This window comes from Columba livia, chromosome 1 (genome assembly GCF_036013475.1).
Source record: "Columba livia isolate bColLiv1 breed racing homer chromosome 1, bColLiv1.pat.W.v2, whole genome shotgun sequence".
Lineage (NCBI taxonomy): Eukaryota > Metazoa > Chordata > Aves > Columbiformes > Columbidae > Columba > Columba livia.
In genome coordinates, this window is record NC_088602.1 from 94806212 (window position 1) to 94832642 (window position 26431).

The window sequence follows — 26431 nt, forward strand, 5'->3', positions numbered from 1 at the left end:
CTCCTCGCTCTCGAGAGGCCGCCGGCACCGCCCCCCCGAGGGGCGCCTCTGCGGGGCGGGGCCGCCGCCATGGCCCCAGTGCGCGCGCGCCCCCTCCCCTCCATCACCGCCTCCTCTTGCTGAGGGAAATGGGGGGAGGCCTTGATTGGCCAACTCTTGTCACGTGGCCACACCTGTCCCCGTTTCCCCTCGCATAGGCACCCGCGTCCCAGCCCACGTGCGCGGGAGAGCCGCCCCCACGCGGCGCCGCCCGCCCGGGAGGCTCGTTAGTGCCGGCGGCAGGGAAGGAGAGCGAGGGGGCGTGTCCATCCGCCGGCGGGGGCGCGCGGCATGGCGGAGAGCGGCGCCTGGCTGCTGGTGCTGAGCTCCGTCTTCCTCTGCAACGCTCTCAAGATCCTCCTGCCTTCCTGCTCCTCCATCGTAAGTGACGTCACCGCGCGCGCCCCGCCCTCTGGCGGCCGGGGGAGGGGGGCGGCCGTTGCTGAGTCGGGGCCGCCGCTCCGCGCCCGCCGCCTTCCTCTCCTCTGCCCTGGTCACGGGCCTCTGCGGTGCTGTGGGCCTCGCCCAGCCCGCCCGGGCTCTGCCGCCATCCGCCGAGACAAAGCGGGAGCGGGCGCTGGGTGAAGCGCTGTCGGGGCTGGGCGCCTGGTCCCCGGGTGGCTGAGGGAGCGGCGAGGCCCTGGAGCAGGACGGTGTGGAGGCCCCTGCGGAGCGTCTGGGGTTCTGCGGAGGTGGCGTCACCCCCGCCCGACAGCTGAGAGCTGAGGGGAGGCGGGCGGGGGAGTGGAGCCGTTTGAGTGGGCTCCCGGTGTACCCGTTAGGCGTCCCCAGCGGTCACTGGCAGGGTCTGGGCCTTAGGGAAAACTTGAGAGGCCGGTACCGGGAACAAGTGGAGGTGATCAAACACCGTGACAGTAGGTGACTCCAGTAGCCTCGATTAAGCAGCTCTTTGAAGCAAAGTTCAGCATAATGAGTTACCAGTGTCTTAAATGATGATCCAGCCCTTACGACATTGCAGGGAATGTAAAGGATGGTTTTGCTCAGTCTTCTGTGTTTCCAACAGATGGACGTCTCCATTGTTGAGAAGGATGATCAGTGGATGCAGAGATTAAGGCGTTAGGCGTTATAGGAGAAAATGTTAAGTCCCAGTCACTAATCAGGATGCCCCCTGGTCTGATGTTAAGCGTCTCTGTGGAAGCGTCTGGAACAGAATTATGGACCAATAAACTCTGTGACTGCCACATTAACTCGCATGTAAGCACACATGCTGAAATACCTATCGTTCTGCTCTTTCACATAAATAATTTTACTGTCACACGGATCAGTGCACACTCTTCAATAAATGGATAAAAATCCTTTAGAACACAGATGTGTCTTAGTTTGGGAAGCTGAACTCAGTGCTACTGTAGATGACTAATGAAAATCTCTGCTCAGCTTTCTGCTGTGGTTTGTGACAGAAACTTGTGTAATGTTCTCATTGACTGCAGAACTGAGAACATTGTGAGGAAAGGAATTACATATGTCTTGAGAAAGACAGATTTTTTTTTTTAAGGAACAGCAAGAAAAACATTTTATGTTGTCTGTATCTTCATTTATATGGTAAAAGGAGTTCATGAACCAACAAGCAGGCGGAAAGTAAAGAAAGGAGAAAGAAAAAAAAAAAAGGAGAAAATATTTGCCAGTACAATGTGTGATTGCCTTTTTACATTTCTGTTTGCAGCAAATAATTTTAGCCAAGAAATCAATAAGATTTTATAAGAAAGCTGCATTTAAATGCACGAGTAAGATGTAAGAAAAATAACTATATATATGTGATTCATCCAAGGCTGCTGAAAGAGCTGGCTGACATCATAGCGAGAACTCTTTCCATGATTTTTCAGTGTTCCTGGGAATCTGGAGAGGTCCCAGGGGACTGGATGCTGGCAAATGTTGTCCCAGCCTTCAAGAAGGGCAACAGGGGTGAGCCCAGCAACTACAGGCCTGTCAGTCTCATTTCTGTGCCTGGCAAAATCATGGAGAAAATTTTTGGGGAGTTAGTGAAAAACATCTGAATGACAACGCAGTCATTGGTCCCAGACAGCACAGGTTTATGAGGGGAAAGTCCTGCTTATCAAACTTATTTTCTTTCTACAACAAGGTTGCCCACCTAGTTGACCAAGGGAAGCCTGTTGATGTGATCTTTTTGGATTTCAGCAAAGCCTTTGATACTGTCTCTCACAGTATTCTCCTGGAAAAGATCTCCAGCACACAGCTGGGTAAACACACAGTGCAGTGGGTGAGCAATTGGCTAACAGACTGGGCTCAAAGGGTTCTGGTAAAGGTGGTTATGTTGGGCTGGTGAACAGTCACCAGCCCGTTCCTCAGGGACACATCTTAGGGCCAGCACTCTTCAATGTCTTTGTGTATGATTTAGACTCAGGACTTGGAGGGATTGCTTGGTGAGTTTGCTGATGACACAAAATTGGGCGGAGCTGTCGACACTCTCAAGGGCAGAGAGGCCTTGCAGAGGGATCTGGACAAATTGGAGAACTGGGCAATCATCAATCACATGAAATTCAAGAAGGGCAAGTGCCTGATTTTGCACTTGCAACATGGCAACTCTGGCTGAACATACAGACTGGGGGGCAAGATGCTGGAGAGCAGCTCTGCAGAGAAGGATCTGGAGGTTCTAGTTGATGGCAAGTTGAACATGAGCCAAGAGTGTCTCTAGCAGCCAAGAGGGCTGCCCGTGTCCTGGGTGCATCCAGCACAGAGTTGCCAGCCGGGCCAGGGAGGTGACTGTCCCGCTCTGCTCTGCACTGGTGCGGCCTCACCTGGAGCACTGTGTGCAGTTCTGGGCAACACAGGATAAAAAGGATATAAAGCTGCTGAAGAGTGTCCAGAAGAGGGCTACGGAGTTGGTGAAGGGTTTGGAGGGGAAGCCGTGTGAGGAACAGCTAAAGTCACTGGGTCTGTTCAGCCTGGACAAGAGGAGACTGAGGGGAGACCTCATAGCAGCTACAGCTGCCTCCTCACAAGGGGAGGAGAAGAAGCAGGTGCTGATCTCTTCTCTCTGGTGACCAGTGACAGAACCTGAAGAAGGAATGTCAGGAAGATATGCCGAGGGAGGTTTAGGTTGGACATTAGGAAAAGGTTCTTCCCCCAGAGGGTGGTGGAGCACTGGAACAGGCTCCCCAGGGAGGTGTCACGGCCCCAAGCCTGACAGTGTTCAAGAAGAGACTGGACAAGCCCCCAGACACATGGTGTGAACTGTGGGGTTGTCCTGTGCAGGAACAGGAGTTGGTCTCCATGATCCTTCTGGGTCTCTTCCAACTCAGGACATTCTGTGATTCTATGAACTAACACAAATTTATGTTTCTGTTTTTGAAGCAGTGAATGATAAGATGCTGCCCAAGATGGATCACAACTCTCAGCCAAGTACGGCAATTTGTGTGTTTAAACAGCCCAGACTAGGCAATTTGTAACCGAGACATGTGATTCCCATTTTGTGATCCGTGCATTACTGGTGAGGTTTAAAAATGGGCTTCAGTGAATAAAGTTTCCACATTAATTAGTTTAGACCCTTGCTGTGGCTGAAAATGATGAATAAGGGGCAGTGAATGATGAGAACTGCAGGGAGGAAGGAGGGCAGTTCACCTCAGGATGCAGCGCTAGGCCAGGTCTGGGGGCTTTTAAAGGTCTCAGAAGGCAGCATTGTTGAGAGTGGGGAGATGAGGAGGTGAAAGCAGAAATAGAGAAGGGAAAGGCAGTTAAAAATGGACAGCAAAGTTGAAAATCACTGTCCTACAGGGACAGTAAAACCCTTTTTGGTTTGCTCCAGTCAGAATAAGAGAATAAAAATTCTTTGGCTTTTAGAACATGTTGCAGATGTTAAATATCTTGATGAAAGGGCCTTTTTTATGGGAGGCTTTTGAATATGTAAACAGGAGATCATACTTTATACATATCAAAGAAAATGAGTGGAATTCTGGATTAATAACTGGTACTATTTCTTTGCTTCTTAGATATCCAGATTGCTACAAAAGGATGCAGAGCAGGAATCCGAAATGCGAGCTGAAATTCAGAACATGAAGCAAGAACTCTCAACCATTAGTATGATGGATGAGTTTGCTAGATATGCCCGTCTGGAAAGAAAAATTAACAAAATGACTGACAAGCTTAAAACTCATGGTAGAGTGCAATGTTTACTCCCTTTTCTAGTATCTGAAAAATGTTTTTGTCAAGAGTCTTTTCAATTTTAAGTGTATTTCTCCTTCAACTGTTCTTCTTCCCCGCTTAGCCATTTCAAGTGTTCCCCCCTCCCCCCCTTTTTTTAAACGTATTTAAAGTCTTTGGAGAGCTTGTTTTTGTCTTTCAGTTGTGCATAGTTCTGCGTACACTGGTAAGGCACTGATTTAGATACATTTCTTTTTACAAGGTATTTCCTAGTCTTCACTGTGTAGTTACTTTTTCTCAGTGATGGTCATCACTGAATCATGTTTTCACTATGTCGAGGAAGTTGTCTGCTGCCTATCTTCAATGCAAAAGGATGCATTGTTTGGCTGGGGATATTTGTTTGGTGTACTACAAAATTCTAGAGAGAAAGCCTTAATCCGTAAGGTAAACAGATGAGATCTTTCCTGTTGTGCCACAATCCTGCTTGATCTTATGCAGCAGCATTAGCAATAAAGTTGTAGTGCTTTGCCTCGATGAGGATTTTATGGTAGTATGGTCCATCATCTTGTCGTAGAAAGTACACGTAAAACTTTGGCACCAGAGCTTTTGCTCTTGTCTTTGCCCAAACTTACCCTAATAATTTCAATTAGACTAGAGTTGAGTAGTTTACTTAGCAACCAACAACATTTTTAGAAAACCTGAGGCCACCGTTTTGTTTGACGATGTGCTGTCCTCACTGGGCTTCTTTGTGTTGGTCTGAAGTACTGTAACAGAAGAAAATAGGCATGAGAACTTTTAATACTGAACCTGGCCAGGATTCATTCAGTGAAGGAATTGTCTCAACTGTGTTCCTGAGTGAAATAAGGCAAAAAGTGCACCTGCTAAAGCCAGCATTCTCCCCTTTTTAGGAAAGGGGAAAATTTAATTTATTCTTCACCTAAAGCAGGCTCTTGAATTAGTAAACACAGTGACTGCTCTCATTTGGGAATAGTGTTCTTGATTACACGTGACATTTCTGTGTCTTGGATATCAGTGTTTTGCAACTTTTCATAGTAGTGTTAATAAGAAACTACGATGTGATACAGACCTTGCACTTTCTTGCAGAAGGGTACTTTCAACATAGCTACGAGTCCTTTGAAAAGAGATACTTAAACAGTGATTTGAAGAGCGAAATATTAATACGTTAATAGTTTTATGTAAATATAATTCACTATTATGAATAATGCAGAATATTTTTTTTTTAACAGTGAAAGCACGGACTGCCCAATTAGCCAAAATAAAGTGGGTTATAAATATTGTGTTCTACATCTTACAAGTAAGTAAATATTTTTTTTTTTTTATGAATACAAAGTACTAAACTAAATCCTCAGTAGTGTTACAATTCTCTCCTGCATTTATTGGCTGGTGATTAGTCACAAAGGTGTTTGACATTTCAGTGACAGTGTATGCCAAACATAGACGGTTTATTGAAATAGAAGGGAGAGATGTTGCTGATAAGGTCTGGTGGTTGTGGATGTAAGGAATTTTGAGTTTCATTTTAGCTTGGTGTTTCTAGTTTTGACATCACAAGATAGGAATTTGTCTTAGCTTTTTAATCAATGGGATTTTTTTCATTTACATGTGGCAGTGGACGCAGGAAAGTCCTGATACATGCAAATATATTTTACTTATGTTTTTGAAAACAAAATATGCTTTTGCTGAGGATACAGATCTCCACTTACAGCTGCCACACATCTCCCCATGATGCCTCATCAGATTATCTGTAGTTCAGACTTGATGCCAAAGAATTGTCTGCCAATCAGGATGACAGCGGTCAGCCTGAGGATGTCCTTAGGGTAGTGTTAAAGCAAGTTGGATTCCAAGCAGGCAAGGATTATGGATAAAAACAGTAATCAGAATTTAACAATTACTATTTTGATGTTTGTCTATGCTAGATAGGAACCAGGGTCTCAAAAGAAAGCAGTATTTTCCAATGTCTCACTTCTGCCTCTTAATATTGTGCATGAAATTAAGGTCATACTGAGTTTAAAAATATTTTCAACTTGCTTAGGAACAATTTGAAATAACAAAGAAACTATTCCCTTTAATTAGAATTTGTTATTTACTGTTTCAAAATAGTGTTGGAAATGTACTTTGGTGTGTATTATCCAAGCTAATAAAACTTTCAATTCTAGGCTGCCTTGATGATCTCTCTGATTTGGAAGTACTATTCCGAGCCTGTTACAGTGCTTCCAAGCAAATGGCTTGCTCCGCTGGAGCGCTTGGTAGCCTTTCCTACGGGGGTGGCAGGTAAGGACTGCGTGCTGGAAAAAATACATTTCCCAAGTCTGTGTGGGTGCTAACTGTGTAGTGATGAAGAGCATGCACAGGTTAAATCCTTTTCTTTTGGGCAGTTTAATCAGTTAATAATCAGAACAATCTCACAGGTTGTAGACACCTGTTTCTGGATGAAATATGTGCTGACTCCATGCTAATGGGATAAGCAGGCAGGCAGAATGACAGGACAATGTAGCACGGAAATTTAGCATCAAGCTAAAATGCTGCTGGTGAAACTTCATATTAGGCTTGTAAGTCCTAGCTGTTCCAGAAGGAATTCCAAAATACGTTGTTGGAATTGTATGTTGTTGTATCTTTAATACTGTCTAGAGAATGATTTGTATCCAGCATGCTTACTGGATGAGAAGAGTCTGCTTCTATGCAGGGTGGGGGAATAGTCCTTGGCATACTTTTATTTAAATATCATTTGAAGGGATTTAACAAGGTTATTATCCATATCTGCCTTCCAATCTCCTTTTTTGTCTTGGCTCATAATTACAGTAAAGAGCTTGCTTTTGAATTTTAGGTGGTAAATGCAAAAATGTCTAAAAATCACTAAAAAAAGATAATTTCTTCACATGTACAATGAATAGCTATGTGTTCTGCGATTCTATGCAGTGTGATTCTATGTAGTCTGCAGTATGGGTGTGCTGTGTGTTGCAGTCTGGGCACACCCTCTGTTCTGTCGTACCGATACAAATCTCTGTGCTGCTGGTTGGAGAGACGGGACCCTTTAAAACAGTTGTGCAAGGCATCTGGGTCAGTAGCAAAGGTCTTGGTAGAGGTTTTTTTATATTGCTGTATGGGGAGCAAGGGGAAAGGAGAGGAGTATGGATATAATACTTTTAAAAAGACTGATTTAAGTTTCAGAGGAAATTTACTTTTTACCTATCTCAGATCTTGAGTTTAGGTTCTAGCAAAGTATTCTGTGTTTGCCAAGCCTTTAACTTCAGTGCTTAGACATTTTCTGTTAGGTACATAGAAAATGCTTTTAGCTATGGGTTGTATATACCAGACTTTGGCTCATATTCATGTTATTTGGTGCTTTTTTCCCTGGACAATCTTCAGTTTTTTTCAGGACCAGCACCAAGTTGGCTGCCATCCCTTGAAGAGAGACATTTGTATATATAAAGATGTTTTGTTCCTGTTTATCTTGTAACTCTTTAAGTTTCATTTTTTTTTACACTTCCATAGTTTTTTTCAGAGTCATGTGTGCATCAGAGTTATTGATGCAATGACTTAAATAATGTTTTATATCTATTTCAGGTGGTGTTGGAATTACATGTTGGCTTGTGGTTTGTAATAAAGTTGTAGCTATCATGCTACACCCTTTCAGCTGAAGGAATCTCAGTAATCCGTGGAGTCCTCAACTACATTGTCATTATTGCTGTTTTAAATTAATAAAAAAAAAAGGAACAATTGTCTTTCATGAGACTAGGTCTGAGATAATATTTGTTACTTCATTTGGATATCAGTCAGTATTGCTTTTATTTTATCTTTCCTTAGTTTGCTTTTCAGTTTGGGTGTCAGAATTCAAAGGATAGCATTGCTGTTTATAGAACCTCATTTTGTGTCTGTTTCGACAAGTATGAACATGGCAGAACCGTAAGACTTTGTCATGGTATAAATTCACCCCAAATCTAAGTGTTTGGTTTGTATTTTTAAGTTGGAAATGCACTGGCATTAGGAATTAATTTGAGACCTTTGCTGTTTCTTTTCTGGATAATATGGCAGTTTCACACAAAGGTGGGATTATGTTTGGTGACAAGTGGTACTGGAGGATAGAGGTAGGAGGTTTGGTTTGTTTAGTGTAAAACAGAACTAGTTTCCTTCATGTTATTTTTTACACTAGAATTGGCGTATTCTTGGACTGTCTTAGAGAATTTGTTAATGATATATATGCAGAGTCAACCCTGAAGAGACTTAGTTGCCAAATACAGGATGCCTGCATACTTTTTCCTCCCTGAGTTTTAAGATTCACTGAACACTTGTATTTTTTCCAACTTTTATTGATAACTGACCTTTCCTTCCTTCACATTTTTTCTACTTCTATAACTGAGTGAGGATCACTGACACAATTTCCTTCCCTGTTTTGGGGAGAAGGGTCTGGCCAACCTTCTCAAGCTCCATGTTAAGATAGAGAAAGTAGAAGATGGTGCTGTTCCTCCAGAGAACTACATTTCTAAGGGCTTTAGCATATATTAGTGACAGTCCAGGATAGCCCAGAACACCTATGTAAATGTAAAAAGGCAAATTTAAATGTCTAAAGCAGTAACAGAATGGTAGCAATCAGGAGGAGCAGGTAAAAACAATTTTCTCTTTTGGAGTGCGTCCTTCTTGCTGTATTTAGGTGCAGGAAACAGCCACGATATTTTGAATTTAAAGACAGACAGAATTCTTCATAGTACCGTGCCTGTAGAACAATGACTAAGTTGTGGTATCTTCTGTGCTACCCTGTGGTTGCTGCCCCATGAGACAAATGGGTGGGTTTATAAAATTCATGTTCCATGTTTTTTTGCTTTTTTTACCTGAGCCTGAACAAAGCTCTAGCAAAGCTCTAGGGGACACCGTTTTTCTGCTGGGCCTTGGCCATTCTGGTTCAGCTTCCCACTCTGTACAGTGCAATGTGTTTGTTGTGTTACTTCAGGTCCTTTGCCTTCCTGCAGGAAAGGGCAAGGGCCCCTCCATAATTAGCACTGCACTTAGAAATTAGTTCAAAATGTCATGATGCATCATATGTGTGTATGTATATATGCATGTATTTATTTGATTTTAATGTTATTTTTTCAAAAAGATGGTTGTATATTAGGGATTACATTTATCTGACATGAAAATAGGTGCATTAAATATAAAGAAAAAATGTTGGGATTGAATGTTATGTATAATTGTGTTTTTATTAATGAAATAAAGCTTTTTAACCCATCCCAAGTTTTATAATCAATTTTTCACTAGTAATGTTTTCCTAAACAAAAACCCCAAAACCAAACCAAAAAGAACAACTCCTTCCCCACGCCACCCCCTCACCTTGCCTAAGGTTCTTGCCTAAGGTTCTTGCCTAAGGAGGTACTGTTGGAATCAATAGGCCTAATTTATTAATTGTTTTTAAGTATTTGGGACAGATTATTTAGCTATGACATTAAGATATTTGTGAATCTAAAGACGTGGCTAATGATACTTCTACTTAGATTGTTATGAAGTCAAGAAATGCAGCAAAATTTAAAACGTTCCCAGTGGCATTTGCTGTTTATCCGCATTTAGCGTGGGGTCATCAGATACGCAGTTTGTTGGCTGCTGTAGTCAAACGTTGGGATGAGTGAAGGCAAAACGGCTTTTGATCACCGAGTCAGTACAAACAGGATTGTTGGGTTATGTCTTCTAGTTTGCTCTGAGCTTTGGGACAGCAGTGAAGGCGTTGTAGAAGTATTAATACTTCATAGAGAAATAGCTCTTCTGACTACTCAACGTCATTTGAAGCCCGCCCAATGTACAGCTTAAGCCTCAAGAAAAACCTTCAACATTTTGAGAAGAAATGTGCTGCAAGCAGGTTTCAGATCTAAATGTCTTAATCATCTTTAAAAGCTTTTGCAGTATAATTTTTTGAAGTTTTTTTCCAAAGTGCTACTGCATTTTAAAATTAATCGAATACACATAATTTTCCTGAACTTCACATCATTTTAGCACGGTTTCATTAATTACCATGAGGAACAAAACATAATCCTCCTACCCTTGCTTACATAACCTTAAACACAGGCTTTTTAAAAGCTTTTTGAGAACTGGGTATGCCTGACTTCTCCAAAACAATAGTTTACTCTTGCACATTCATCTTTGGATGTCAGCTGTGGAAGTTACCAGGCAAACTGTTTTGATAAGTTCTAACGGTGGAAAAGAATGAAGCTTTAGAGCTTTATAATACTAAGGAAAACAATGTAATAGCAAATTATTTTTATTATATGTGAATTCTGGAAGCTATTTCAGGAGTGAAGAAAATAAAAAATAAAATTATTTTCTTTTTATTGCATTGTTGGTACTAACCAAACACTGAACCTTATGAAAGCAGATTGCTCGCTTCAGCTAGCTAACAAATAACCAGCTTCAAAACTGCAGAGAGAATGCAAAAAAAGGGAAGTTACAAAACAAGGACTAACGTGAACACCTGCTAACAGGTAAAAATGTCGTAATTGTTAAGGCACTCGTTACTAAGATGGATATGCAGGCACATGCATGCACATGGACTGAGAACGGAAGAATGTTCTTGTGTGACAACTGATTTGAGTGTCATCTTGGAAAAATCATTGAAAGAAATTCTCAGAACTTGTAAGATTTAATACATATTTAATGAAGGTCAAACCACTGCTTTTTAAAAAAAATGTTTTAAATTATTCACAGATCTAAAGATAAATTGACGTACTTAACTAAATAGCAAAATAATTAGTTTGTGTATGCTAATGAGGTTAGTAATAAGGATTTCATTCGCATTACATGCTTTATGTTATGAACTAGTAGTGGTGGTTTGACACTTGGCTTGTGTAACGCCGCATCCTTTCACTTCCATTTCTTCATTCCTCTCATGACAGAACTTGCATGGTTGTCTCTTCAAACACAGCCTGGTCCAAAGAGCTCTTTCATAAGATTGTTTTTCCTTTCAGCGAATGTCATATGAGCGCAGCCTTCCGCTTCGGTGAAACTGTCCTTCTGCCCTGTTTTGGTAACTTTGCCAAAAGACGGTTCATATAGCCCAAAGGAATTTTTCTCTTTTGATTCAGCCGTTTCACCGCAGTCCTGAGCCGCATGTCCGGGGTTGCAAAAACTGCCTTGTCTGGATTTTCTGCCTGATGCAGGAAGCCCGTGATGCAAATTCTCAGTGGCTTCTGAGAACATATATTTTTTTTTCAGCCCAATGGGTGTTTTCATTCTGGGGCCTGGAGTCACACATTTACTCCCTGCCTTCTCACTGCTATTTACCTCTTCATCTGGCTTTTTTTCTTCTTTTTCATATTCTTCCACTGCATCTTCTTCCTGTTTGTTCACATTTACATTGTCACTTAGAGCTTGTTCGGTTTTCATCGGTTTGTTCAGCTCCTGTTTAAGCAAATCTGTCTTTTCTTCTTTCATAAATTCCAAACAAGTGTATTCTTCCATCAGTAGTCTTCCCTCACTTAAATAATCTAAAATGAAATATTGTGGGTTTTAAGAATGTTCTTAAATTGCCTAGTAACGTAAAGATTAATGAAGCATTAATGAGAGCAAGTTTTACTTATTTCATTCCTTAAGTTGGTGTTATCAATGGTATTTCAGTCTTGAAGGTTATGACAATGCTATTTACTAATAAATATAACAGGATGGGGAAATATTTAAAGATTTAAATGGCATTGTGCCATTGAATTCTGGTAAATATATTTCTTTTTACCTTTCTCATTATGTTCAATTTTAGTAAATGAATCAATATGCAAATATAATCAGTAATGGCTAAATATAGGGCCAGAAAAATCCCGTACAATGCAGCAGAGAAAGCACATGAGATCTGAACTCTAATTGTAATTTTCTGCTTTTAAATGGAATTTAAATGTACGCATGATTTTCTCTCCTTTGATTGACAACACAGTTGCTTGTTGCGTGGAGCAGAACATACTGCAACTTTCCAACCCATAATTGAGTTGGCTTCACTTTTTAGTAGAAAAAGATATGTGGATACCGAATGCCTACAGTAAATACATTTCTTTGCTGCAGGGGACAAATAATAGGTTCTCTGGTTTGGAGAGGTTCAGAGTACCTCCAAAAATCAGATAGAGTCCAAGTTTAAAGGAGAAGTATGAAGTTGCAATAATTGAAATAGCTAAATAAGACTTCAATAAATAAGTCTAATATTGGCCGTAGGAGAAAACCAGAAGAGTCTGGCAAACAGTGAGGAGAGAGATTCACAGGCAGAATCAGAGGATTCTGTTTTCTGTCAATTTTAAAGGGGGATTTCAATGACAAATGGTGATTTCAGTTATCTGGTGGGGCCTGGATAGGCTGCAGGCTGAGAAGGGGGAGTACAAAATACAGGAGTTAACACATTCCAGATTACCGGCGCTGTTACTGATCCAGCAAGCGACCTCAAGAACCTGTTGCACCTCTGTAAAAGTGTGACCTTTAGGTCACATAATTTCTCCTCCCATTTGTAAAATATTTAGTATGATGGCATACAGATCTTGGTTCTTCCTTCAAGCCTCACTATAATGCAAATAAAATGAATATTTTCATGACTAAAAACTCAGATAAAGGAATGCATTGGTTTCTTCTGTTCTATAGAATCTCTTCAAAATAAAGGTGTTTATAGATGAGTCCCTTGCATGTAACCGTTACATGAGAACACAATCTATGGCTAAGATTTACATAAAATCTATTACAGTGATCATTGTAATGAGGACATACTCTCAGCCCTTGAGTGAGTCCTTTTCCTTTCCCAGCAACAGAACCTGAGCCAGAGATACCTGTTGACGGGAGCTGTGATGAAGGTTTGCAACCAACAGTTTGAGATCAGTAGCTGATTAGTGTGGAATTAACAAGCTGTTAACTGAAGTATACTTTTACAGATAAAACACTGACTTTTTACTAATGTGACTAGCACCAAGATGCCTCATACTGTGGAGCTGCTCTGCTGTCAGTGCCGTGCTGCCAACAGTTGGATTTCTTTGACGCTTAATATATTGTTTTGTTGAATTAGTTGCTGTTAGTCAGGTGCCACAGGAGTTAACACATTCCAGACTACTGGCGCTGTTACTGATCCAACAAGTGACCTCAAGAACTGCCAGGCTGTCAGACCCATGCAAAATAACCAGTACCATCAGTACTTCTTTTCAAAAGATCAAATGAGTTTCTGAGAAACAAAAAAAATAAAATATACCTCTATGTGTTCTATTAAACATTTCTGGCTTTGGTATTTTCTTGGTTGCTTTCTTTTCTGTTCTACAGTGGGGATCTGTGTATGCTTCGTTTGCTTTAGTTTTTTGATTCTTATCTTCAGAAGACTTTTTCTCCTACAATTGGCAATTAAAGGTAAAATTAATGAAGAAATACGTGTTTAGTGACTTTTAAAAGTACACAGCGTAATACTTATAAACGGATTAATAATTTCTATTACTATTATATTCTTATTTTGTATCACAACATTTGTCCTACATACTTTCTGTAATATAATTATATTACACAAAGCGGACACAAAGTCCACATCCTGGAAAGTTAAGATGACAAATGAGGCTATTCAGGCATATTCCTGAAATGTATGAAATAACAGCTTAGTTGAGAGTTTAAACAAGGGATTGGATTCAGATCTTTCATACCTTTGTTAGCTGAATTGGACTTTTTTCTGTTTCCTGAGCTTGGTACTGTGACAGCAGCAGTGACCTAAAACTCTGTTTATCTACTTGTACTGCTCTGTTTACACTAAGACCTATTGAAAAAGGACAATTGTTAGTAATACAGTAGTTTCTGGAATTATGTTGTTGGTATAAACAAAAGGTAGCTTTGATGACTGATCATACTGGTATGTGGCCTAGGATTTAAACATCTTTTTGCTGCATGTCTTAATGCCCTTTAATAAAGAAATTATTTGTTCTGCATGATCTATAAATGTGAAACTGGAACAGAAACAAAGATACCCGGACTTTGGAGCATTTTCATCTCCACATCAGTACATTGTAAATATACTTGAGTTTTATATCTACAAAATCCTGTTCAGATAGAACATGCAAAGTCAGACAAATGTGTCTATACCTTGGGGTCCACATGGGCTTAATTTGTGTGGTAACATTCCAATGTAAATTCAAGAGGCCTAGTATGAGGCCTCAGTTTTTAGGTTCCTAAATTGGCATCCTACGAAGTATAATAAACATGCTTGTTTTTATGCCTTCCGACTTGGTTACTTGTCTTTCTCAAAGTTAAGCACTTACAGAAAGCTTTATGGAACAAAACTCTTCAGATGAAATATCAATGGTCTTTGAAGAGAGATTACAAGGGAGTGATGGAATTAGACATTTAAAGAAACGATAGAATCATTGAACTGTTTGGGTTGGAGGGGGCCTTAAAGATGGGGAAGGTGAATATATTGTTCTTTTATTCTATTTTTAGAATGATTTTGGCATGAGTACAGTAGCTGAGAAAGTTGTGAGTACAGCAGCAAAAATGTGATCTTACCTGCATCAACATTCAAACTTATTCCCGGTTTTGATCTCTGAAATCAGAGGAACACTACCCATAAAAATGGTGATTTTCAAATATTTGCAGCTTGGTGGTAAAAAAGGATTTGATGACTGATTTGAGGATTACTCTTGAAAGAATGGCCCTGATGATGTGGAGTTAATTTTCCCTTTCAAAAGGGAACCAGTGAGTAGGTAACTTAGCAGCTGTTTTTTTGACAGAAATCAGTGGAGCATTCCTCGGACTCAGAACTAGGGGGAGCTGTACCTCTAGATGAGCTGGTGTGGCCTTCCCACAACTGAGCAAACTTTGCTGTTATGGAGAGCTTATGAAATTAATGGCTTCATTCAATAAATCAATTTTATTTATGTACACAGAGCTTTCTGATAACATAAGCAAGCCTACCTATTTACCAGGAGTGTTACAAAATGCATCTTCACATTTCTCCTTCCTGCTGGGTAAAAATTTTTACAAATGCAGAATGGAAAATAACTACTTGAAGAAGTAGCTCTTTCTAATTTTGTCATAAGAAAATTCAAATCAATAGTGAAAAGGAAAAGACAACTGTCAGTAATTCCAGTTCTAGATTTCTAAATCATCTCTTTCTATTAAATGGCAGAGAATTAAACCCTTATTGGCCAAAAATACCAAAAGATCAGATAACTTTGCTTGGAACCTTTTTGAAACAGAACACCAGGTCTCTCTCCAGCAAAGCTCCCTTATCTTCCTTAGAGAAAAGAAGACCTCAAATAATAAATAGTGATTGAAATACTGTATTTTAAGTAACAATATTGTACAAGCCCACAGGGAACTAAAATTAAAAAACCCATATCTGATCATGTGTTGCAACTAAAATTGGAATTCAGAGCTTCCTGAAAAAGTTGTCTCACTTAGAATGAGAAGTAGGAATTTGTGTTTCTTAATTTTACAAACTGAATTACCACCACTTCCCCTGTAGTTCACTTGTCGTTAATGCAGAGCAATGGATTTGCAAAGGTAACAATGAGGAATGAAATAAGCAACTGACTGCAAAAAGGCATTGTACCATTACCATATTTTGAAGAATTCTGTGGGCACATGAAATATTTCCAGAAAATACATTTGCTACCAAGACAATTTTAAGCACTCTTCTGAACCTGAACATTCCAATTCCTCCTTCGGTTTAGGAGCAATAATATCTGACCGGCATTTTAAAGACGTGCTCAACTCAGGACAGTCAATAATCAGAGCATTATCCAAAATTAAAGGGTGTAAGCTTGTTGTGCAGCAAGTTCTCTTTTAGAATATCAAAAGAATGTTTATCATCCTGAGTAGGTGGCAGAATATTACTTTCAATGTGGGAAAAGTACTCAAAATCCATTTATTAGTTTATATATGAAACACATTTATTAGTAAATTCTAGATATTGTATCTAAAGCATAAGACAACTAGAAATGTATACGTGCTTCAAGAAAACGATTTTGACATTTTTGTCCCTGATGAATATAGTGAACACACAGGCAACATAACCATTCTTGGCTTGTCTGATTTATAATTGTTTTTAGCTGTCGATCCCTCAGGTCAGGGGGTGGGATCCACTTGTCTGAACACAGGCGCCTCATGCTATTTGAGATGCCTTCGACTATTCAAGGTATCTGTATAATGCTGGTCAATATTACACAGGACTGATGGGACACCCATGTCCTTCTGGAACAACAACTAGAATGTGCTAGGACATCTCAAAGGGCACTGGATGCCTATGATTAGGCAGCTGAATCCCACACAAGGTAGCTGCCCTTGGTATGATTGACAGACAAGGCTGCGTATAATAGATATTTCTCTACAACACCTGTCTGAGTGTCCTCATGAAGAAATAATCTTCACTGAAGAGCTATTTGTTCCATGATAGAATTAACTTTCTATTGTTCTTTACTATCATTCTACTATATTGTTCTAAATAACATCAATTCTGTGGACAGAATTAATTGATAGGATATACAATAACTGGGTTATTATGATCTCTGGTTGCCCATTTAAATTTACTTACACTAAAAACCAAAGGACTGCTAAGGATAACCCTTGTCTTCTCTCAGGTAAGCTGTCAGTACGATCACCAGACTGGCCTTTAAACTTCCTAAACCTTGCATCTGAAAACTCCTCCTCTCCTTACACCCCAACAGAATGCAAGTTGCAGAAGTTTCAATAGTGGACATTGAAGCATCTCTGCTACTTACAAGTCACAGGGTCTAAGGATTTTAAAGATGAGAAAACAGTTCTTAAAGACTCAATTAAATCCATTATTTTTCCTCATATGAAAGCACCTTGAAAGTCTGTATTAAAATTAGGAACCTTTCAGAGGAGGGTTGTTTGAGGTGCTTTGATTTCATGAGCCATGTTAGGAAATTCTAGGTCTAGGATGGATATTTCTATTGGCCAGTTCAAAGGGAACAGCTTGAACATAAATTAGCCCGCAAAAAATTTGTGGACCCTGCTAAAAAACTAGAGGCAAGCTGCTCTTGATGCAAATAGACACTTAAAATAGCAGTGCTCCTATGGTGTCACTGTTAGCATACTAAAACTATGCATGCTAAATGCTATTCATTATGATAATTGGGTTGAATATTAAAAACAGGTCATGTATTTGTGTTCATAAAATAAATGAGCAAAAAACCAAGCAGTTCTCTTTAAATTATAAGTGCTAGAGTAATTTTAACCCATATAAAAGTATGACATCGTTTTTTTTTATTTCAGAATATATGTCCCAGTTATAAAACAATGTAAATTTCAGTTAACTAAATAACAAAGGAAAATGAATATAGACATACTTTTTTCATGAGGTACTGAATCCCTTTTGTTTTTTGGGATTTTAGGCATCCGATTTGCATAGATATTTTGTATATAAAGTTGTCGATCCTTTTCCTAAGAAGAAATAAACACTATTGAAATTCTAATGTGCATTAAGATTACTTTTTACCAACTTAATTCTCCCATGTTGGGAAAAAACTGTCAGTGATTTTGCTTTGTGCCAGGCCATGTGGTAACTTTGTCATTTACCTAAATAGTAATCTGTCATTTTCTTTCATGAATCAAAAAAAATTTCTCCCTTTTTAAGGCTAAGGACACATCTATACACCTAAGTGATCTTTTTCATAAAACACTGTTTAGAAGATGAAATCTTCTCCAAAGATTCATTTGTTCCATTTTTTTTCAGACTAAGTAAGTTTTGGATTTACTTCCTTTTTTAAATTTGTTTACTCTGCATTCTCGGTTATGATGCGCTCAGTTCTGTTTTACAACCTATTGCTCAGGAGATCACATAAACTTCAGAGGCACACTTCAAAATTGTTTTTAGCAAGGGTCCTCTTTCCTTACTGAAATCTTAAAGAAGAGAGATATCAGTAACACTCTCACCATATCAGTTCTTAGTGTGAAAAATAGGAGCTGCGCTTTATTTGGAGATAGAGGTTGTTCTGAAAGGGAACACAGTGGCTGAGTACCTTGAATGGTCTGAATAAGCCAGGTGCTCAACTATGACTGTGTAAGAATAAACGCTGTCCTGGCACAGAAATAAGGTTAATAAGTATGTCTCGTATTCTTTGTGGTAAAACAATAGAAGGTTTTGTGAATCTAAATGTAACATTAAGAGACCTGGAAACACATAGAAAACTGTGTGGAAAACACATTAAATAAATATTTTAGAGAAGCGTTAAGGTGAGATCTGTACTTTAGAATAATTTTCATTTTGGAACAGTGCTACATTAGTGTTCCTGGAACTATAATTATTCCCATCTCCCAGATCTGCACACACAGGAGGAGCTCAGGGTCTGGCAGGGCAGTAGCGCTGCAAGTGATGTTCAGGTGACTGAAACGGGGCCTGGGAAGACCATGGTGCTTTTTTCCTTTCCCACCAAAACACTGAGCCCAGCTGCTGCCAAATATCAGGAGGAAAATTTCTGCACCTGGTACATTGGTAAGAGGAAGAAACAGTGTCCCTGGACAGAAATGCAGAGCTGCCTTTTCTGCCCTAAACAATGCCTGGGCAAATTCACCGTAACATTCACAGACACATGATTCCATTTAGAAAGAGAAAACTCTGTAGTGGGATCAACAGATGGATCAGTGACCTTATATACATATTAAAAAAGTGTATTTTAACTGTGCTAGAAACACAGTTAAAAATTATCAAAAAGCCACAAGGCTTTTCATGTTTTCTGGAATGTGTACTGTTTTTCTTGTTCACATACCAATCATGGCAGTTTTGTTTCTATTTACGTCTAGGTTCTATCACTTTTAGGTTCTCTTGTATGTTTGGTTTGCAAGGATTACTGTGTTTAACCAGACATATTTGTCCCAAAGAGATTTGTCTAAAAAACAAGTTGGAATTCAAACAAACTACTGAAAAATTTATGTTAACTCTCTTCATTAAACTCTGGTTTTGCAGATGATTGTAATATTTAGTTCATTTTGATTTGAAAGTGTTTCTGCAAGGGAGGTCATTTAGGGTTAGTAGATTAATATATTGACCTAAATCTATCAAAATGGTAACAAGCTGGTGGAGATTACTTGTTCACACTATGATGCATTAATCTCTGTTTTGATTAGTTATTGAACTATTTTTAACTTTTGACAAATAGACCTTACAATAATCCCATCATTTGATATTTTGACCTTATTTTGGTAGACCATAGACTCAACTAGGAAACAAAAATTCCACTCCTAAATAATATAAAAGAGGAAAAAAGGATAGATAACATGAAATACTTAAATCCTTTGTGGGAACAGAAACCTGTTTAAAATCTTGAATACCTTCATTTTTTGGTGAAGAGAGTTAATTTCCATTTGCAAGTTCTTTGTAATTATCCCAGCTTCCACAGCTTTTTTGTTCTCGTTCGCCAACTGCCGACTAAAGGTGCTATTGTTCAACTTCAGCTGCTCTTCTAGGCTCTTAAAAAAATTACATATTTTACTGTATGGACATATTCAGCATGACTGTTGAAAAATTTCAGTTCTTACCAGATTTAAAAAATAAGCATGCTAGTATAATGAAAAGTAAACTTCCAGTAATTACATTGTTGTAAACAATGCATGTAATTATGCTGAAGTATCTGAAAAAATACTTTAAAAATGAGCAAAAGCTGGTTTAAATTCTAATTTTACTAAAACAAAAAGTATACTTGGCATTCAAACATGAAAAATAAGGATGTACATTACCTTTCTGATGGATTAATGAATACAGTTATCTTTGAGAAATGTTAAGACAACATTTCTGTTCACACTGAGATGTATTATCTGCAGCAGCATAAGGAGGTTTAATGTAAATGAAAACTAGGTAATTTATTGTGTATTTTATTGAGTACTGTATCATCACAACACAGTGCCATGCACTGAAATTATAGTTACTAAAACTGTAAGGTGGATACCCAACCCTGCATGCTTTTTATGCCTTCTCACTAGGACTTCTGTAAATAGAAAGTTTTCAAAAGAGAGTCTGAATTCAGCGCTTTATATTTCCATTTTCTTTCATGTAATAAATGTACTTCAGACCTAGCTGTTCAGATGGTGAAATTCCTCTAAGATTACCTGTCTCTCTATTTAATTCTATGCATGATATAGTGCATAGAAAATAGAAATTATTTCGTGGAGGACAATGGAAATTTCACTCTTCCAGTTTTGTATTAAAAACTGTATTCCCGTCTTTTTGTGAAAGGTTCAATAAGAGTAAAGAAGCATGAGATATGAAAAGGAGCTGCATTTTCTCCTCTTAAACCCCCACCAGGCTTTTACTACAGTCGCCTAATAAAGCAACAGCAGAACCAACCCTAAAATTGAGGACACCTTTCTACTTCTTAATTCAGCAGCCATCCCCCAGCAGACTACAGTGAGTGACAGTCAACAGGAGATGTAGGTATGTCCATACAGCCCACCAGCACCACATTAAAAAAATGGTGCTAGTTCCAGATAAGCCAGCTTTGGTTGTCCAGGGAAGCAGATCAGCAGGAGCCTGGTGATCTCCATGTGTGACTAATCCTGTGCTTTGCCAGGGTAATTTAGGGTCCATGCTCTTGGGGTTGGATCGCCCAAGCAAGCCCGGTACCCCAGGCAGCTGTGGGGCGCAGAGCAGACACTCTGCTGAAGATTGCTCTCCAGCTATACACTACGCTTCTGACCTAACAGGGTGAAGGCATACGACTTAATTCCTAAAAGACCTTTCTTGCCAAACCAAATCCGCTCATACATTTCTGACAGATTTTAAAATACTGTAAGGGGGTACAACTGCCATTTTCCGTACCTTACACTCTGGACAGCACTGGTTTAAAAAGAATGTTTGATGTTACAGGTTTGCATCTGAATCATTAACGTGACAAGAAGCAGCCAAAAACTTTCCACTACACTTGCACAGAAACCTCTCCTATTATTGTTCCACAAATACGACATGCACGTATTACCTGTATTCTGTTATTATTCACTTCAATTTTTTCTGTAACGATCGATAATCTGTGATAAAGTTCTTCTCTCTCTGCAAGAGCCTTGTTTTCTGAAAGCACATGCAAGGCTTGGAAAGCATCTTTAGTTTTGAGCAGTTCTGTTTCAACTTTTCTGAGCTTCTTGGATGTGTTTTTCTCATTCTCCTGAGACACCTTCAGGAGATTCCTTAGTGCTCTCACCTTGTTATAATGACTGGCTAAAAGATTCGGCAAGTTACTTTCTGAATTTTCGTATCTACCTATTTTTTTCAAGCGTCGACACTGAAGCTCTTTCAAAACGTGGTTTTCTAAGCTTGATGCTTCTACTTTGTGTTGTAAATAAAATATTTCATTCTTCAACTGTTTAATTTTGTGAAGTCTTGCTGATAATATTCGCTGAGCCACTGCATTTTTTTTCTGGGAAATCATTGTACTCTGCAGGCTTAAAGATGAAGAATTCTGATATGCTATCTTCTCAGCTGGCAATTTTTTTCCTCCTGCATTCAGACCAAAGTAAACTGACATTGATATATAGCAATGATTTCAACTAGCAAAGTCATTGTATGTCTTTACTGCTCTCATAAGTTCATACACTGCTCATCCAAGCTGCTTACCTGTGGTATATTTGACAAAATGCCCAAGATCTATACTAAGACTCCAATGTTCAAGTATTTCACAGATAAATCCATTAAAGATTTTATATCTCTGTGTGTGCACTTACATGGCTGCACTGGACCATAGCTAACTAGGTCTGTAGGAGATCAAGGTTCCCTCCTTTCATTCTTTGAAGGCTTTTTCATTTGCAAGAGCCATCATGCTCACTTTCTGTTAACAAGGGTGACTACACAGGTGGTATCTTCTGAGGCAAAGAGCAATAATACTCTGGGAAAAACTTAGTAAAGTATGTTTATGTTAACACATTACTCCAATATCTACAGAAACAAATTTTGCCTCTGTAAATCATGCAGTTCATTAATGTAAGGCATGATCTGGGGATTGATGGAACAAATTCACCCCATTTAGAAAGATTCCCAAGAGGGAGGACCTACGTCTTGAATGGAAGCGTGATAGAAAAAACAACATAGTAAGCTACAGGTCTGCAAGAACTCAAAAAACAAACTGATCACTATAGCACTTGGTTAAATTTCTCTGTAGCTAGGATTTCTAACCATCTTTCTAGAATTTTCAAGTCAGCTTCAAATCAAACTACATTTTTAAACCTAACATACTTACTAGTACAGAAGAGTTATGCAGTTGTGTACACTGTTTCTATACAGCAATTGAAAAAAATCTTTACGGACTAGCTTTCTAAGCGTATTACTGTCATTTGCCTTTCTTTATGGCCAGCATTATAAGTGAACTACTCTCATTTTCCCTTCCTGAAACATAATTTGAAAATAGTCAAGACTGTAAATCTGAGAGTATTCCCCTTTTTTAAGCATATATTCATTTTCACTACAGCTGTCAACACATCTCAGGCAGTATTCTGCTAGAAGCTTATTATTATAATTTTATGGATAAGATCGGCAAGGTCCTAACCTAAAAAAAAAAACAGTAAAGGACAGATATTTTCAAGCTCTTTTGTTGAATCCAATGGGTGTTCTACACACATACTCTTTACAGGAGCAGGCCCTAAACGGAACACCCCATTGCAGATGGAAAGCAACATCTAATCGGTGGCAGGAAAAGCGAAGCAGGACAGTGCCTGGGCAGCATCACATCATGGCCTTGCTGCTTCCATGACCTAAGCTGGAGCAGTGTAAAGCTATGAAAAGAGGGTTATCGAGGAAGAGAGAGACACATGGGGCAGGTGCTCTTCCCCGCTGGAGCAGCACCTGTTCCTTTCTTTCCCTTTCCCTACTGGCAGCAGCCTCAACAGCCTCCCTGTGCTCCACAGCTTCAGCTCAGCTCTGCCCCATCCCACCATGGGGCCTTGGGCCTGACACCCACGTGCCCACTGTGTGAGGCAGCGAGTTTGAGGGAAGTATAAAGAGGGTCACTTAGATGATGATAATGAGGTTGGAATGGCATGGAGGAGAACAACCACGCACTCTGCCATTTCAGGAAACAAACCAAACGGTCTTTGTTCTGGTAGCCCAGAGGAGGATAGGCAGGGGCAAGCTGGTAGGACCTCGCTCACACAGAGCCACGCAGGGAGAAGAGACTCAAATTCAACATGACAACAAAAGGAAAGGACAGAAAGAATCTGAGATTAGGAGTCAAAAGGAGGAGAGACTGTGATTTGAGTGTATTTTACACATGTTTTAAATGGATTAAGAAGGACTATCATGGATGTTCAAGTAAACAGAGAAGAAATTACAGCAGCCAGTTGAGGTCAGACGTTCAATGCCTTCTGCAGTGAGCAAAATTAACAGGTGCCGTGAAAAAAACCTCACCAGAGGTAAAACCCAAAGCAAATGGCAGGTAGGCAAGCACCATGCCTGCACATTCTCTGTGATTCCACTGCAGGAAGACTACAATGTGACCACAAAAGTTGTCACACAAATATGTGCAAAATGAGAAAAAACATTACATTACTATTTTATTATGGCAGCATTGAATGAGAGAATGTAAAAGAAATGGGAAAATACCTTCCTGCAAAAGCTGACAAAAATACTGTAAAATCTATACATGTCTATACAGGGAGAAAATGTAGGTTATAATTACGTTACTGGGAAGTGGATCATTTCAAGTAGTCATGAACAAGCAAAAATAACCACTTAAAAATCCAAAACAGCTAGTAGCCAATAATTATTATCTTGCTAAACAGATTTTTAAAATATGGTTATTCTTTCTGGTTTGCTATATTCATGCCAGTGTAACTTCTTGACAGCAGCATATAACTTATATAATAGAAGAGATAATCAGTGGTTCCTCACTCTTCATTGATTTGCATCTTGTAGATTGGGTAGATCTAGATGAAGTTTTGAATCTCAGCAAGAAAATAGTCATTGGTTTTACACTCATTTTTTGACAGCGTGGTGGGATTTAAGAAAGCGTAGGTCTAGATATGAAAATATGTAGACATGAAAAGATTCTTCACTGTTAACATTTATGTAAAGGGAATATATTTGTGCTATATGATTATTCCATTGAAGCATAAGCTTAATTTTAAATTATGTGCCATGACTTAGCTGGCCAAAACATGGTGCTTTTTTTTTTTTTTGTCAAAACTGACACTTTAGTGCAGACATTTAATTTTTCCATAACTTTCCTCAGGAAAAGCTTTTTCAGACTCATATGGTGATGCATGGTCAAAACCAGAAATTACAGTATATGTGGGAGAACCATTTTTCAAGTCCTCAGATTAAAACTGAGGAATAAGGATTGCAAAGGTGCTCCCACATCCCACGATATTTTTCTGTCCCTTGGATCACCAAGTATTGTGGGATAACAAAAAAAGGAATCTCTGTCTCTCTTCCCTTCCCTTCCTAGAGTTTGAAACATGATTTACTGTCTTTCTTCAACGAAAAACTGTTTCCCCTGTCTTCCTAATTACTGAAAAAATGCCAAAGAAGGGGAACAGCTGTATTTCTCAGAGTCTCATTTTACTAGTGCAGACAACAAAGTACCTTTTTTATCACCTTGGGGAAAGACACGCTGTCCTTTTTTCTTCTTTTCCTTTCTCTCTTTTTCCTTTTCTCGTGTTTTCTTCTCTTCAGTTCCTGACATTACAAAACGTTTACTGTTTCTAGCTGTTTCACAGCAAGTTACTGACAAAGCCCTCAGAACAGTCAGCATGAGAATTGTCTCTGTTGTGCTGTCTACACTCATCTCTGCTACAGCTGCTGCTTCTGGTACTTCTGTGTTTTGGGGAATCTTTAGTACCCCTGCTTTTTGTGCCATGTTCTGACTTATTATCTTCTGTCACTAAAATACAGAGGAAACAATCATCTGAGTTCACCACTTAAAAGTTGACCTCCATCATCAGGAACTGACCTGTCATCAGGAATCAGAATGTTATTGAGTTGTTTACATTTAACATAAACAATACTAAATTGTGTTCAACTATACTAAATAATTTTCAGAAATACTAGGTTACATCTGGAAAAAAAAAAAACAAAACCAAAAACAACAATCCTGACTCTTTAATCCATTAAAATAATTGTGTGGTCTGTAGTAAGTGGGTACAGAGGTTTCCAGAATGAACTGCAATATGAAACATTCTAGTTTTTTTAATCTCAGAATTTTCTATACTGGCGTGTTTTCTAAAGATTTACAAGGTACTACCATTTAAATGTAAACAGGTACCACAGTTTGTTTTCTGTAATGTGTACATTTTCTCCATTATTAATGTAATTTAAAAGAACTGTAATTGTGTTTATGCTCCATACCTACAAAGTGCTTTGCAATATAAAAAAATTATTGTTCAAGTGTCTAGAAGCTAGATATTTGTAATTCTGCTTTTATAGTATTTTTACCTTTCCATTCATGTCATAAAAATATAATTTAGTAATATTTTTCAATAATTATATCAGAAATCAGATCACAAGATTAACTTATGCATTTATATATATATATATATATATATATATATATATATATATATATATATATATATAAAACCCCAATTTAGCTGCCTTATAACCATTATAGGCAGAGGCTATAGCAGCAGCTAAAGCTGCACAACAAGAGTATCTGATTTAGACACTGAAATAAAGGCTTTCTTATACTTTTGAGATGTTGTTTATTTTATTTTTTTTTTAATATCAGAATTATTTGTAAAAATAATAATAATAAAAAAAAGCTTGTTAAAGAAAACCTCACAGTGTAATGAAAGTGTCTCCGCACAATTTTAGAAGAAACATGAGGGAAAATGTCAGAGGTTTTTTTAATGAAAACAACGTATTCACAGCCTAACTATACTTGACACATTTGTTTGCTTTTGAAAATGCTGTATGACACTTATCTCCATGCCTACGGATCCATATAGCATGGAAAATATCACCTGTAATGCACTCTTGTTGCCAGAGCTGTGGTTGTCTGATGATGATCTCATTTTGTTTGATTGGGTTCTAAGTAATGTTGCTTCCTCTGCAATTGTCTTTTCTCAATAGTCCAATTTTCAAACTAAATGAACTCTCCTAATTGTCTAGCTTTTTTAAAAGCATATGTTTAGTATAAAATATAAAATGCTGACTACTTTTCTATGTCTTTGTGGATATCTGTCACACCTCAATGTTTTTGCCTATTGAGGCTACTGGAAAGAAGAACAGATTATTTCATTCTCCTGGCAGAATTGTTTAAACACTATAGTTCTTGTAAAAATATTTTTGGGGATACGGTTGAATCTGTTTCATTTTCTTAATGACACTTGAAGACTACCCAGACCATAGTCT

At 38.7% G+C, this 26431-nt stretch overlaps 2 protein-coding genes across 7 annotated transcripts; one reads left to right on the forward strand and one right to left on the reverse strand.

Annotated features, from left to right (window-relative positions):
• The first annotated feature begins 149 nt into the window (after nucleotides 1-149).
• Nucleotides 150-13352, forward strand: GET1 (guided entry of tail-anchored proteins factor 1). Of its 6 annotated transcripts, none has more exons than XM_065068269.1 (6): nucleotides 230-420; nucleotides 1064-1254; nucleotides 4005-4170; nucleotides 5403-5470; nucleotides 6330-6444; nucleotides 9851-13352. In XM_065068269.1, the coding sequence occupies exons 2-6, from the start codon at nucleotides 1162-1164 to the stop codon at nucleotides 9964-9966; spliced, it is 558 nt and encodes a 185-aa protein (XP_064924341.1). In that variant the 5' UTR covers nucleotides 230-420; nucleotides 1064-1161; the 3' UTR covers nucleotides 9967-13352. The 6 variants fall into 6 exon arrangements, with proteins under 6 accessions (XP_064924358.1, XP_064924387.1, XP_064924341.1 ...); XM_065068297.1 differs by lacking the exon at nucleotides 9851-13352 and adding an exon at nucleotides 7738-9393; XM_065068306.1 differs by lacking the exons at nucleotides 230-420; nucleotides 9851-13352 and adding exons at nucleotides 687-731; nucleotides 7738-9393.
• On the reverse strand, nucleotides 10961-25024 carry LCA5L (lebercilin LCA5 like). Its single transcript, XM_013370006.3, is given in 8 exon segments — nucleotides 10961-11101; nucleotides 11104-11636; nucleotides 13358-13490; nucleotides 13794-13903; nucleotides 17454-17547; nucleotides 19435-19572; nucleotides 21075-21589; nucleotides 24665-25024. Coding segments are annotated over 8 exon segments (1938 nt in total). The 5' UTR covers nucleotides 24939-25024.
• Between the last annotated feature and the right edge of the window lie 1407 nt (nucleotides 25025-26431).